The sequence below is a fragment of the Plecotus auritus genome, assembly GCF_963455305.1.
Source record: "Plecotus auritus genome assembly, chromosome: 2".
NCBI classification, from domain to species: domain Eukaryota; kingdom Metazoa; phylum Chordata; class Mammalia; order Chiroptera; family Vespertilionidae; genus Plecotus; species Plecotus auritus.
In genome coordinates, this window is record NC_137771.1 from 42,613,463 (window position 1) to 42,629,077 (window position 15,615).

General features: G+C 46.2%; 1 protein-coding gene across 16 annotated transcripts in view; it reads left to right on the top strand.

Moving 5' to 3' along the window:
• FGGY (FGGY carbohydrate kinase domain containing) overlaps positions 1-15,615 on the top strand; it is a 420,488-nt gene that overhangs the window by 11,576 nt on the left and 393,297 nt on the right. For 7 of the 16 annotated variants that reach the window (XM_080655847.1, XM_080655856.1, XM_080655850.1 and 4 more), the window contains exon 2: positions 14,648-14,862. In XM_080655847.1, the coding sequence (XP_080511973.1) occupies positions 14,662-14,862 (201 nt within the window). In that variant the 5' untranslated portion in view covers positions 14,648-14,661. Of the gene's footprint in view, positions 1-5,219; positions 5,360-8,531; positions 8,785-10,467; positions 10,598-14,647; positions 14,863-15,615 lie in introns of those variants that run through there. The other 9 variants (XM_080655855.1, XM_080655845.1, XM_080655843.1 and 6 more) reach the window with 5 other exon arrangements.

Below are 15,615 nucleotides of genomic sequence, written 5' to 3' on the forward strand. Positions count from 1 at the left end.
ATCCACAGATTCCTAACTCTGTCTCCTCAACTCAGGGATACTGTGGGGCTTGGCTTGGGTCCCAGGCATTAAACTTGAACAATTTCAGAATACCTCCTCTTTTTCCTCCTCGCAAATCTCTCCAGAATCCCTCTGCTTTGTTGCCTGATTTCCAGTGTCCTGAGAACCTCTGTTTCCTATTTGGATTTTTTTTTTAAGTTCCTCTGGGTGGGAGGCTCAGGATGGTTCCTGTTACTCGTTCTGGGCTGGAAGTAGAAGTCTTCAACTGGAATTGTTAAGGAAAATGTAAAGAATGGACTACCTGAGGATGGGAGGAAGGGATTTTGAGGTCACCAGGCACCAGTAATAATGGGGACCTCTTTTGCCACTTGAAGCCTGGAAAGGGCACAGTGAAGGAGGTATATCAGAAGGACACATAAAATACCCTCATCTTAGGATATTTTTCAATAAAGGAACTACTTAGAAAGATGAGGGCAGCCTGAATCCCTGTGGCTAATCACAGCAGGTTTGTTATATCCCTCTAGTGGAGCAAGGGGAGGAATGGTTAGCAACTGAAAAGGAGAAGTCATGTGAAGAAGGCTGCCTTGAGAGGATCTGTTACCTTAGTTCAAGAGGTACAGCTAGTCCAAGGCCACTCCAAAGGAAGGGGTCCCGGCCTTATGCTCCTTCCTGCTTTGAGGCTTCTGCTAATGCTCGCCATTGGCCAAACCCAACTAGAAGACAGAGGATTAGAGAGCCTTGGAGATCCAGACTGGACACAGAGCATCAGAGAAGGATTGAGAATAGATATGTATTTGGTCGGGGAGGGGGACAAACAGAGAATAACCTGTGCAAGGAGTCAGTGAGAGCCTCTCGATTTCTGGTTACAGGGTCAGCGTGGCTGGTGGTGCCAATCCCTGACATGGGAGAGAAGGAATAGTGAATGTTTGGGGAGAAGGTTTGACATGTGAGGGAGACAGGATGAGGTTTCCTTCCCACACTAGTCATGTTTTCCCCTGGAGGTCTTGTACCCCTTCCCCACTTCATCATCTTAAATTGTTTAGGAAGTTTTTATCAACCTGGATGACAAGCGAAGCAGAGTTCACACAGGAGGTACATTTACAATGATTTATGTGTGGGGCGGCTTTAGGGAGAGTGGGGAAATCAAGTAGAAATCATTCAGGCTAAGTGTATTACCAGTCCCTTGGCCATCTGGATTTGGGGCTGAGCTACACTGAAATCTGTTGCAGACAGGGTTGAGAGCCAGGTAGCTTAAATTCTGCTAAACTGGCCATGGGATGGCGATATTAAGAAAGGACTCAGGCCCTGGCTGGTGTGGCTCAGTTGGTTGAGTTCTATGCATGGAAAGGTTGCCAGTTTGAGTCCCAGTCAGGGCACATGCTCAATCCCCAGTAGGGGGCATGCAGGAAAGAGCTGATCCATGTTTCTCTCTCCCTTTCCCCACCTTTCTCTCTAAAATCAATAAAATCATTTATTTATTGATTTTTAAAAGAAAGGAGCCCAGCTCGTGTGGCTCAGTGGTTGAGTATCACCCATGAACTAGGAGGTTAGGGTTTGATTCCCCCGTCAGGGCACATGCCCGGATTGTGGGCTCAATCCCCATTAGGGGACGCGCAGGAGGCAGCTGATCAATTATTCTCTTTATCTCCTTCTCCCTTTCTCTTTCTGAAATCAATAAAAACATATTAACAACAACAACAACAAAAGGACTCAGTAACTGATTGGATATGGAGAAAGTTGAGAAGACAAATTCTGTAAAATCAAGAATGATTTAGACAGATTAAGTTAAGTGTAATTTACCAAATTCTTGGATTATAGAATTACTAGAGGCCCGGTGCACGAAATTCGTGCACAGGGGAGGGGGGTGTCCCTCAGCCCAGCCTGCACACTCTCCAATCTGGGACCTCTCGAGGGATATCCGACTGCCCGGGCCTAAACAGGCAGTCAGACATCCCTCTCACAATCCAGGACTGCTGGCTCCCAACTGCTCGCCTGCCTACCTTCCTGATTGCCGCTAAGTGCTTCTGCCTGCCAGCCTGATCACCCCCTAACCACTCCCCTGCCAGCCAGATTGATGCCTAACTGCTCCCCTGCCAGCCTGGTCACCCCTAACTGCCCTCCCATGCAGGCCTGGTCCCCCCCAACTGCCCTCCCCTGCAGGCCTGGTCCCCTAACTGCCCTCCCCTGCAGGTCTGGTCCCCCCCAACTACTCTCCCCTGCAGGCCTGGGTCCTTCCCAACTGCCTTTCCCTGCAGGCCTGGTCGCCCCCCACTTCCCTCCTCTGCTGGCTAGGTCACCCCTAACTGCCCTCCCCTGCAGGTTTGATCGCCCCCAACTGCCCTCCCTTGCAGGCCATCTTGTGGTGGCCATCTTGTGTCCACATGGGGGCAGGATCTTTGACCACATGGGGGCAGCCATCTTGTGTGTTGGAGTGATGGTCAATGTGCATATTACTCTTTTATTAGATAGGATAGAGGCCTGGTGCATGGGTGGGGGCCAGCTGGTTTGCCCTGAAGGGTGTCCCGGATCAGGGTGGGGTTCCCTTGGGGCGTGAGGCGGCCTGGGCGAGGGGCCTGTGGTGGTTTGCAGGCCAGCCATGCCCCCTGGCGACCCAAGCGGAGGCCCTGGTATCTGGGGTTTATTTATCTTCTACAATTGCAGCTTTGTAGCCTGGAGCAGAGCCAAGCCTTCTGCTTGCTCCATGGTGGCAGCCATTTTTTTTTTTTTTTTTGATTTCTGTATCTTCTATAATTGAAACTTTGTAGCCTTAAGCGGAGGCCTGGGCCGGCCAGGGTGTGCGGAAAGCTTGGCTTCCTCCATCACCGGGGCAACCCTAGCCTCCTGCTCTTTCCAGCTCTGTGGCTGCCGCCATTTCTGTTGGGGTTTATGTATCTTCTATCATTGAAACTTTGTAGCATTGAGTGGAGGCCTAGGCCGGCAAGGGCAGGCGGAAAGCTTGGCTTCCTCCATCGCCGGGGAAACCCAAGCCTCCCTCCTGCTCTCTGTGGCCGTAGCCATCTTGGTTGGGTTTATTTGCATATTTGCTCTTGATTGGCTTGTGGGTGTGGCTTGTGGGTGTAGCGGAGTGATGGTTAATTTGCATATTACTCTTTTATTCTATAGGATGTGGCCAAATGAGGCTATTGTTAAGATGTTTAATGGTTATCATGTGACATAATGGAAAGAGCATAGGATTGAAGTCCCACTCTGCTTTCCGCTGGCTCTGTGAGGTTGGGCTTGTGACCTGACTGCACACTGTGGTTACCCCATCTGTAGTGGTGGCCACTGCATGGTGGTTCAGAGGATTAGCAAGGCCATCTACCAAGTCACTAGTACTATGCCTGGCATAGAGTAAATACTCATGAGAAATTTCTTCATCCAAGATGAGGGTTGGCTCCAAATACAAGTACATTTGAAAAACATTTGGTTTCATGTGAAAATACGTATTGAGTAAATACATGTAACACTAATTTCTAACGATCTATTAAGGGAAGAGTAGGGTATTGGAGCAGGGTGACCACTAAGTCCCCCTTCAAAGATAGTTGGTGAAAACTCCCTAGCTCCCTTTCGTTTTCTCCTGAACAGATTAGTCTGATGTTAGTGTAGGGATTGCATATTGGGCTGCGTGGGCCACTGGTTTGTTCAGCACATGTTGCATCCAGAGGGCCTTCAGGAAGGTAGAGAAGACCTACTGTGTGCTTACCCTGTGCTGTTAGTCCAATGTGTACCTCATCTCCACACAATGTCATGTGGAAACATGGGTGTCTGAAGATCATTCTTGTTAAATGTATCAAGTGCCCCTTATCCCTCTCCCTATCTTGTTGTTGCAGGCAAAGCCATTGGCATAGAGGAACATCAGTTACAGGAACTGAAAATATAGAGCGTAGAGGAGAGAAGACCCAGTAGGAGGTTGCTAACCTAGAAGGGATTTCAGGGCTGGGCAAACTTTTTGACTCGAGGGCCACAATGGGTTCTTAAACTGGACCGGAGGGCCGGAACAAAAGCATGGATGGAGTATTTGTGTGAACTAATATAAATTCAAAGTAAAGGAGTGGAGGGGAGAGCAAGAGAACCCTCCGCTCTTTCGGCTCCGAGGGCCGGATAGAACAGCCGAACGGGCTGGATCCGGCCCGCGGGCCCGTAGTTTGCCCACGGCTGGATTAGATGGTTTGGATGATCCCATAGGATAAAAATGAGGACTAGAGGGTGGAGCCATACAATGCAGAGTTTAAGGCATTACAAGGAAGAGCTTTCTTTTAACAGTAATAGCTGCCCACCCTTTGAGAACCACTGATACTCTATCCTCTTAAAAAAAAACAAAACAGTACAACCCTGAACTTGCTTTTACCTAACATTTTTTTCTTTAGCTCCTTCTCCTTGTTTTTAACAGCTGCTTATGCCCCCTGTTAATAAACATTTAAATTATCTCCAGGGTTTTTGTGAGTATGCTCTTGCCCTTTTACTTTTTATTTTATTTTTAAATGTTGTAATGGACCTTTTTTTGTATATATATATTTTTTAGGTGAGACTATCTATAAATTCTTAGAAATGAAACTTGGGTAAAAGGGTTGATTTTGAAAATGGACAGATAATGACAAATTGTTCTAAAGAAGATTCATCCAATTACTATCCCACTAAAAGTGTATGACACTATTTCCTCACACTCTTGCCAGAGCGGGTATTACAAAAAATTTTAAGTTTTGCCAATTTGTTGTATAATTGTATCTCAATATTGTTTTGACTTGTATTTCCTAATGTATTTGTGAGGGGAAAGGTTCCTATGTATCCATCGCATTTATTTTTTCTGTGAACTGCAAGTTTTTGTTCTTTGCCTTGTAGGAAAAGGGAACAAACCCCTTTGAGGGGTTGCAAATACTTTTGAAGGGTTGCAATATCAGGGGTTGCAATCAGGGAGGGAGACAAAGGGGTAATGGGAACAGGAGGGCAGGGACAGAGGACAGGAGGGAGGGAGGGACGGTTAGAGAGGCAGCCAGGGCCAGAGCTTTGAGGTCCTTGTGGGCCAAATAAAGAGCTTGGGCAGAAGCATCATTGGTGGTGGTTAGGCCTAGACTGTAGCTCTTGTTAATTTTGACAGGGTGTCTGTGTGTGTGGCACGGCCGACTGTCCAGTTCTCCAAGTTTAATGTTTAATCTTCAAATAACCCATTCTTTAGGCCTTTCACCTTGGGTCTTAAAGCCACTGGGCCGTGCTTTGTAAACAGGTAAACACGAGAATAGGCCAGAGACCTCAGACATCGTCTGGCAGGGTGTTGTCTCTGGGAGGGTGTTTCTGTGTGGGGAATGGATTCTATTGCTCTTCCTAATACTGCCCTGAGCCCTTCCTGACAGCAGTCATTAAGGTCGGTGGTTTTTCAGTTCTTTTAATTTGAGTGGCTTTCTGGGAAAAGCTGTGGATGCTGGCCAATATGCTAATGATAACGGCACTACTTTGAAGGTCTGGTTAGTTCTGTAGAAAATCATTTCAGAGTTAACTGGATCTGCAAATCAACAGCAGCCCCTTGGAGAAGAAAGTGACAGAGGGAGAGAAAATACATATGCAGAGTGGGGCAAAAGTAGGCTTACCATCGTCGTTTGAAAAATAATATAATCATTCATAAATAGTAATACAAAAATAAACTGTTTCAGGTTCTCACAACTGTAAACCTGTTTTGCCCCATCCCGTATATTTAAATATTTCAGAATTCAAAGAGAGGTGAGGGACTCATGTTTCAAAAAGAAGAGTCCATGTAATAATGCATCGCTGCTTATAATTTTTCCTGCTGTGGGCTTAGATGTGTAATTGGCATATTGGGGTTAAAATACACTGAGTTGGCACTTAGAAGCAGGCCACCAGCCCTCGCCCTCTTTGTGTCTGCTCTGCCATCTTCCTGTTCCCAGAGTCCTGGCAGGAGAGTGACCATCAGATTCCAAATCTGGCTTTTAGTGGACTCACACAGGGGGTCTTGGGCTCTCTCTCCATCTTCCTTCTCCCCTCCACACATGTGCCCGTGGAAGTGGGGCCCTCGGTCAAGGAAGGAGAGTGTCCAGGAGAGAGGCATGGTGCTTTACACAGAAGAGAGGTTTGCTGATATTGCTTCTAGAACTCTCCATGCACAGAGAGTCCTTCGAAGCTTTTTATTTTTAAAAGGTATTTGACTATTTAATATAGGGGTGGAGAACTTTTTTTTTTTTTTTCTGCCAAAGGGCCATTTGGATATTTATAACATCATTTGCGGGCCATACAAAATTGTCAACTTAAAAATTAGCCTGCTATATTTGGTCAGACATTTAATTAACTCACCCCTAATGCCATGGCAGGGCCAGACCCAATGATATAAGGTCCACGGGCCAGGCGTTCCTGATTAAATATAACATAGTAATTTCCCCGTTTACTATATCGCACTACACTGTGCTTACCTGTAGGGGCAGCGAAGCAGGGGACAGAACGTTCTCATTGGTACCAGTGCTTCCTGCCATAGCATTTATAGTGCCATGAGGGTATTTATTACTCAGAGCGTGGAGAAGGCATTTCCAGTCACTGAGTGGCTGAGCAGCTTCCCAGGATAAGCAGACCTGGAAGGGCATTGTGAGTGTGTCCACGATGAAGGCAGCTCGTTAGTGTGAAAATTCAGGTCCCCGCGGGGTAGTAGCAGGAGTCCTGCTGGGACTCAGGCCTCCTTCCTCTGGGCTTTGTGGCCATCACGGGGTGTTGACCCTCAGGATTTGTGTCCTCTCCTGTAATGGGAGCGACGGCACATACCTTGCACCTGCGGATCCCCTTTTGCCTTTCTGTGCAAAGAGGCTAGCTCAGGGTGGCAGCACGAAGAATTGGGAAGGCAGTATAACAAGTGAAGAGGTTTGTGTTTTTTACCATAGGGGTTGGGAAAGGGAGAGTCAGCAGGGTTTCCTAGAAGAGGACTTAGGAGATTCAAAGTTTACTTTGCTCTCAGGTGCTGTTTGCTGTTGGACTTTGGGGACGTTATTTGAGGAGTCAGATTTTCCACCCACGATTTCTTTAGGACCTGCACTGTGCATTTGGCCTCAGCATGGCTAGATTTTGTATTTTCTTGGTGTCAACTGTTGTGCCATCGCTGGTGTGGCTCTTTCTTGGAGGGTGGCAGTTTTTGATCACTACCCAGGACTGGTCTTTTTTTGTTTGTTTTGTAATAATGGGGCCCAGGCGTTGGCCATGTTACACCTTTTTAAATACTGAGCTTCTGATCGCTCTGCTGCCTCCTGCATTCCCCCTACCAGGGCTTGAGCCCACAACCTGGGCATGTACCCTGACCGGAAATTGGACCAATGACCTCATGGTTCCTGGGCCGATGCTCAACCACTGAGCTATACCGGCTGGGCAGGATTGGCTCTGTTTTGATCCCCGTGGCTGTCATATGGTGAGGCAGACCAGGGGGTTGGATGAGTGCTGGCTTCTCTGCCTTTTGAAATCCAACTTGGAATTAGAAAGTTCAGCCAGTCTTTGTCCAGTCTGATTTCACACTATTCCCCTTCTTCAATCCGCCTTATGTTTGTCTTTAAAAATGGGCTCAGCTGGCCACCGTGGCTCAGTGGTTGAGCATTGACCTGTGAACCAGGAGGTCACTGTTCGATTCCCAGTCAGGGCACATGCCCGGGTTACATGCTCGATCCCCAGTGTGGGGCGTGCAGGAGACAGCCGATCAATGATTCTCTCACATCATTGATGTTTCAATCTCTCCCTCTCCCTTCCTCTCTGAAATCAATAAATATATATTAAAAATGGGCTCAGTTGAGAGCATGAAGATCCTCAAAATCCTGAAAAATACTGAGTTTCTGATGGAGTGGTTGGAAAGGTGATGAAAACTGTAAATTAGTGCATCTGTGTCTGCATTCTGTGGACAAAGGTGGAGTTGGAGTAGGATGCTTGACCCCAGGAGTATGGCTAGGATTATGGCTAGGATTAGGATTAATGTGAAGCCATTGCTGCAGTTTTACTAGGTGCATTATGTTTAGCTTGAAATACATAAACTCGAGGCACCACCATTTGAATTTCAAAAATAAAATTCTTACATTAAATTGTCAGTTCATAAAAATCAGAAATATTTTTTTCAGCTTCCTCTTCCTAGTATCCAGGCCTAGAAAACACACTTAATATTTGTTGGAATTTGAGCTATTAGATATGTTGCAAACACATATGTATACATAATACATATTAAAAGATTTCAGGCGTCTAGAAGTGATTTGGTGTTGGACAGGAAGATTGGCACATAATAATAGTCCTAATAATTGCTACCATTTATTGAGCATGTACCATACATACATCAGGCACTGTGCTAGGCATCTTAGTTACATAATCTCAGTTAATCTTTGAGAGAATACTAGGAGATGGTAGCCTTTCACTTTAAGAGAAAAGCACCTGTCAGCAATCTGCACTTTTTCTTCATGTGTATTGTTGATAAAGCCAATGAGAGAGCCAGTTACTATTGCCATATGAACTCTTTCCTGCTCATGATCTTAGAGCATATGAGGTTTGTTTAAAGTGGTATTGAGTTCTTTATGTTAAGAAGACTGAAGGGGACAAGCCTACTATTGCATATCTATTTTTTTCCAAATTTACCAGCCCCCATGGTAATATAACTAACTAAATAAATCATGCAGGACTCCTCCTGTACAGGAGCTCCCAGCAGTCTAAAGATCAAAGTTGAAAGAGGATATTGAGCTCCCTCCTAGATCCCTGGGGCACTGTGTCTGTGGACACAGCCATCAGGTTAGTCCTGGAGGAGTGGCTCTTTAAGAAACAGGACTGAAGGTAAGCTCATCACCTCCAGAGGTTTGTTGTCTTTGGAAACAGTATTATTACTATTACATTGTTTAGGGGAAAAGAAGGAGAAAAAAAAATAAGGGAACAACCCGTCAATGATTGGTTTTCAACGCAGTATTTGCAGCGTTGGCCCCCCTTCTTAGAATTGCTGAAATAGTTTTACAAAGAATAGCCTCCATGTCCAGGTCTCTCTCTCCTTTTTTCACACTGCATTTGAGCAGCTTGCACATTGGTTGAAGAATCAGCCGTGAAGTCTGTGGTTTCCTGTGCACATTTCTAATAATATTTATACAGGCTCTTACTTAATGAACCGTATAAATATTTATCGTAAGAACCATCTTTTGATGATGAATAGGGGCTAAAAATCAGTCCAGTTTATGCTGGGGACTTGGACAGGCGGCTTTGCTGCCCTTTGAAGCATCGTGTGGGCTGAGAAGTTAGGGATGGCTCAGGACTTGTGGGCAGTGCAGGTTGAGTTTCTCTCCAGTATTTTTCTTTCTCTTGGCCTCCACCATCCATGTCTTTATTTCTCTCTGCCTGACCACTCTCTCCATATCCCCATCAGTTTTGCTTTTTAGAATATTCATCTTTGCCTAAAAGGAATGAGATGGGACCATTCGTAAATTGCGCTTTGGAGCCTCACCCACTCAGCCTCCAATCCCAGCTCCTCTGCTTCTGTGCTCAGTGACCTTCAACAGCTTTATCATAGCATAGAACCTCAGTCTCCTTTACTGGAGAATGGGCTCATGGTGCTTACCTCACACGGTTGTTAGAAGGATGAAATGAAATCACATGGGAGATTTGCAGAGCAGAGCTTACTACATGCTAGTTGTTGCTGCATTTGCTGTTGATATTGTCATTGGAGAAGTGGTCAAAGGACTTGGTTTTTAATTTTAGGTTGGTGTTGTGGAAAGAGCCCTAAGCCTTACCCTAAGAGACTAGGGTTCGAATATGGGTGCTGCTGTTTACTGTTTGTGTGACTTGGGGCAAATTTCCCCATCCCACTGAGGTGTCAAATGGGCACAGACTCGCCAACTTGATCGGGTTTTAGTCAGAAGAGGTTCACACATGTGAAAGTGCCAGACACATGGCAGGGTCCTAATCCTTTAAAAAAAATTAGAAAAGGGAATAATGTTTTCCATCTTGCAGTGACTTTATCTTTTGAGCCCCAGAGGCACTGGGATATAGTTTGGAGTCCAGGACACCGGCAGATGGTACTTCTGACCCAGGAACAAAGGGCACAGAGTGAGCGGGAAGGCAAGGAAAGCCCTTTGGCAGAGTTTGTGTAACTCCCAGGGTTGAGTTTCAGGGAAGCTGACCAAGGGCTTGAACCTCTCTGCTTCCCTGCTTTCGGGGTCCAGGTCTGGAAACCATCAACAGAGATCACTTAAGACTATAATCCTGGAAAACGTGGTGAACCCAAAATATTCAATTAGGATCTATTTCTTAGAAAAACATGAACTGGGAGGTGTGAGCGAGCCATGCTGGGAAGATAGGAGCCCTTTTTCCTGTGGGTTTGACTCTTCCTGACTGATCCTTGGTAATACGTTCTAGAAACGATGGTTTGCCAGAGAGAGGCAGCGTGGCGTTGGGGAGGGGTCAGTCTCTGTAGGTGGACAGCCCGAGTTCTGAGTTAGCCTATCTGAGACAAAGTAGGCAGGGCCCCCCAGCAGAGTCCTTGGCCATTTGATAAATGGAGGGGTATCAGGCGGGGTAGTATCCTGAGAAAACGGTAGGGACTGTGGAGCCAGAGGGAATTGGATCGCTGTCAGCTCTCTTACTAGTTGCATGACATACTGGAGTGAGTTACTTTCCCTGTCTATGACTCACTTTCCTCTTCTGATTATGTTCAGGAGTTAGTGTCAGAATTAAAAGTGGGAATGTATAAAAAACAACAACTGGGTGTCAGACTTGGGATCTCTGTATATATTCATATATATGTCACTGAAAGTGTATTGAGGACGGTGTGTTCAACACCCCTATGAAAATTGCAGTAAGGTGCCCAGGCTATTTCTGAAAAATTCCATGATTTTTTCATTGAAGGGCAGGCATTAGGAGAGAGTTCATGTTCAGTTCAGTATGTGAGTGAATTCAATAAGTCCTCAATGCAAACAAGATGAATTTTGGAGGATTTCCATGGCAGATATTAATAGGTGCCAACCATGGTCATAGAAATATCTTAAAAACGTTACCATAGAATATATATTTTATGATTTACACAGATCCTGAGGAAAATCGCCCCAGTAAATTAGTTGTCTTAATGTTGTTGCAAGTACTTTTTTTAAATTGTTTTATGGAATTGTTTGATTTTTTTGTAGAATATTTTCCAAATAAATTCTAATTTTAGAATAGTTAAAAAAAAAAAAAGTGGTGACGTAAACAAGCTGCTTAGCACAGCATCAGACCCACGGTTAACATGGCACCTTTGATTATTTCCCTAAGGACAGGTGACTTGTTGGGTTCCTGTGGTGGCACTGGACTAAGGGGACAGCCGTGATCCCAGCAGCAGTGGAGTGAACTGGTTAATGAACCAGGCGAGGGGAGGGCTCCCCTGAAGGGTGGGCTCTTTCCTGTTTAGCAAAGAGATGGGTCTAAACACCGGAACTGCAGAGTGGGAGTCCCCCTCCTTGGATTTTACTGGAAATAAGTCAGGATGTATGATGGTGGGGGGTACAGTGGTGTACTCCCTGCAGAGGAAGAGAGAGTCAAAGGGAGGAGGAACCTAGGAGGGAGGAGTGGAGACAAGTCTGGATGGTGGCTAACCAGGTCTGTGGCAGCAAGAATGTTTGTATTCTTCATTTTCTGTTTGTTCCTTGTTTCTCCCTGAAGTGCTTAGAGTAGTCTTTGGAATGTTCTAGCCAAGGGCAGAGAGTTGTTGATATGCTAAGATCAGTGTTAAGGAGCAGCACCCCAGGCCCCTTCACAGTGGAGGCTGTGGGAAGCTAAGAGAAGGAAGCCCAAGTAAAGTAAGATGTGTGTGTGAGAGCAATAGGGAGGTGCACCAGCTAGCTTGGCCACCCTTCATCCTTTTTGAAGATAATGACACGGAGGAAGTTCTGAACTGGGGCACTGTCCCATTTTGTCCCTCACTGTATTCTGAGTTCTGAGCAGGGTGCCTGGCACAGTCCGCATTTCTTCAAATCGCAGATATCATTCATTGAAAGATGCATCATTATTTCTTTTACTACTAAGAAAGAAAAAAGGCTACCAATTAATTGTATGATGCCATTGATTGTCAGATTCAGTCTGATTTTGCAGAAAAAAAATGAGTGTCCAGGAATTAATAAAATGTAGCTATAAGCATCCAATAAATATTTGTAATTGGATGACTAAAGCACATGGAGATTAGAATCAAGACAAAACACTACTGCATTTCAATACAATTTAGGAATGCAAACTATTAAAACATGAATTTGTTCATCCTTGTCTTCTATTGATTCACTGATTTAGTCATTCACTCAGAAAACATTTATTGGAAACGGATTATGTACCAGACCCTGTGCTAGGAGCTGGCGATGTGGAAATCAATAGTTCCCTTTTTCAGGTTCAGGCCAGTAAGGGAGATGGATAGAGAAATAAAAAATGTCACAATTCTGACTGGTAAGTTTCCACAGAAAATAGGGACATGGTGCCCTGGTGGCTCTAAGGGACAGAGAAAAGCAAGGAGATCTTCCCTGAAGAGGTGATGATGGAGCCGGATCTTACAGTGTGGGTCTGTGGTCACCAGACAGAGGAGGAAAGAATTAGGGAAGAGCAGGTCTGAAGTGATGGGCAGTTGGGCAGCAGTGGGATGCACTTGGGAATCTACAAGGAGTTTTGGGATGTCTTGAGCTGGGGGTGAGAATGGGCAGGACGAGGTTGGACACAGCTGGACAGCAGGCAGAGAGAAGCTCCTAGAAGCCTGAGATGTGATGCTGAGGGCCTCGGGCTGTGTATCAGCCCTAAGCCAAAGGTTGCCAACCTTCCGGAGTCCTGAGGGGGGGCCATGGTGATCTCTGCTTCAAACTGGGCAGCTCTGCTTTGACCTGTTTCATTTAAGTTTTCTGAGAAGTGGCTTGAAGAAACGATATCACTGTTGAATGAGTGAAGGAAGGCGTGGTGTGAACACTGGTGCTGCTGGTCCTTTGGGGCTCCTGGAGGGTTGTGAGGGAGAGAAGATGAGGAAGGAGAGGGCTGGAGCCTGAGAGTTGTTCTCTGAGGCTCCGATGAAGGTAGCAAATGTTCATACTATAGCTTCCCCATTTTCCTCTCCACCTGCCAGCCAGCCAGCCAACGGGGGCAAGCCCCGCTGGGAAATCTCTGTGATGAAGTCAGAAGCAGTCGCTTTTAATGAAGCTGTTTTTGTCTGGAATAAATATCCAGGAAGCAGTAACCAAACATCTGCTGGCTGGCTTTGTTTTAGTGTCCCCCAGTGTGACGTTGCCCCAGAAAGCGTTACCTTTTTGAAGGGGAAGGGGCACAGAATGCTGCAGCCCTTGTTGAAATTGGACTCTGGGTGCTAGGACCGCCCCGAGCTCACCTGGGGAGCTGTAGCATGTTAACCAGCGTGGCTGTCTTGGGGCAGGGGGTGGGGTGGGCTTGTTCCAGTTCTTTGAAAGCCAAATATGGAACATGAAAGCCTCTCTGAGGTTTCTGAACCGTGGGCTGATCTGACCAAAGGGACTTGGAGTGGCAATGAAGGTGAAGGCATTCCGGAGTGTCCTCCAGTCAGATTTCCTTGTAACTCCCAAGGGGTCTGTAAGGAAAACGGATTCTCTGACAGATTCCTGATCCTGCCTCCCGCGAGGCTGCTTCCCAATTCCCAGTTGCTTCATTACGGGTCTGCAGGATATTTGCCTCTTCTCCAAACCTGTACTGCCAGCTGTTAGCAACACAGGGAAGAGCGGAGACTCAGGAGCTCACAGACCTGGGACTGGCCCGGGCAGCCCCTGAGGGCTGCTGGCTAAATTCCTTAACTTCTCAGAGACCTATTTCCCCATCAGGATAATGTGCATGGTCATAATAATGTACATTTATTGTTCTTAAGCATGTGGACTTAGCATTAAGAGAAAAGTTATGTACCTCTTGGAGCCTCAGCTTGATCACTTGTAACATAAAGATTTAAATATACTCATCTTGGCCCAGCCGGTGTGGCTCAGTGGTTGAGTGTTGACCAGGAGGTTCAATTACGGTTAGGACACATGCCAGGATAATGGGCTCGATCCCCAGTAGGGGGCGTGCAGGAGACAGCTGATCAATGATTCCCATCATTGATGTTTCTATCTCTCTCTCCCTCTTCCTTCTTCTCTCTGAAATCAATACAAAAACATTTTAAATATAATCACCTTGGAGAATCCTAGTGTGGAGAAGTGGGGAGGTTTGTGCTTTTCACAGTGCTTGGCACATAATAGATGCTCAGATAATTATTTAAATGAATGATTGACTGTGTAGATGAAGTTCCCATTCAGTATCATGGCCACTGTCCTTGTTTTGACAAATCAGTAAGAATAAATGCATATCTGTTACCTCCATATTCTCAATTCTCCTGTAGTCCTTTACTTACCTTTATAGCACTTTTCACTTGATATCATGACTTTGCTTAAATAATCATACAGTTCATAAATGTTTCATGTCTGACCCCCTCCCAAGAATGGAAATTCCATGTCTGGGGTGATGCCTGTCTTGTTCACCCACCACCTAGCTCATGCCTGTTACCGTACTGTTAGCACTCACCAATTTTTGGGGGTGAATAAATCATAGAAGGCCACCAGTTCGTTAGCTTCACCCCTTTCATTTCCACTTTCAATAGGTCTTGAGCCTGACTTTGCAGACCCACTTGGTCTTCATGTGGTTTTGCCTTTGATCCCCATAGGCCGAGGGAACGCCATGCCTGGTGGAAATCAGGAACCGGGGCGCTACTACGTGGGTGTGGATGTCGGGACAGGCAGTGTCCGTGCGGCTCTGGTGGACCAGAGGGGCACCCTTTTGGCTTTTGCGGATCAGGCAATTAACAAGTGGGAGCCTCAGTTCAACCATCATGAGCAGTCCTCCGAGGACATCTGGGCCGCGTGCTGCACTGTCACCAAGGTAAGACCACAGCTGTGGTGCTCCCTTCTCGCATGTGCTTCCCTGCTCCTACCTGCTGAGTGTGTCCACCTGGCCAGGCACCGTGTTGGCGTAACTTCAGACACAGGCCTGGCCTTGCAGGAGCTGACAGTCTAGCAGTGACAGAGACCAACTGCCAGCCCAAACAGGAAAGGTGGGAGCAAAGTGACTGTGACTGGCGCTGAGGAAAGGGTTACCTCTGAGGGGCGTAAGGTAGACGGGACAGAGGATGGGAACATGCAGGCATAGCATGGTCAGGTGTGACCTAAGGTGGAAGAAGTCACTGATAATCATCGCTAACATCTGTGCTTCATGTGTGCCCATGTGGTACAAAACATGTTAACATGGATTATGTAGTTGAATCTTCACAAGGAGGCAGGACTGGAACCTAAGCACTCTGATTCCAGCACTGCACCCTTAGTCACTGGGCTGACCTGCCTTCCAAGTGGACAAATGAAGGGAACCTCATATTGTTCAGAGGGAACAGCATGTGCAAAGGCACTGTGGCATTAGAATGTGGTGTGTTTTGAGAAAGCAAGGAATTTGGGCAAGTGAGGAGCAACTCAGTTGTGCTAGGCAGATGTTTGCCTTGAGCAGCCTTGGATTGGAGTCAGCTTGCTGGCTTGGGGAAGGAAGTGATGCTGGCCAATACTAGTTCATTTTTAGTTTCACTTGACTGTTCAGTTTTATATCCTGGTGATCAGAAACAACAGAGATTCTTTTCTCCTTATTTTT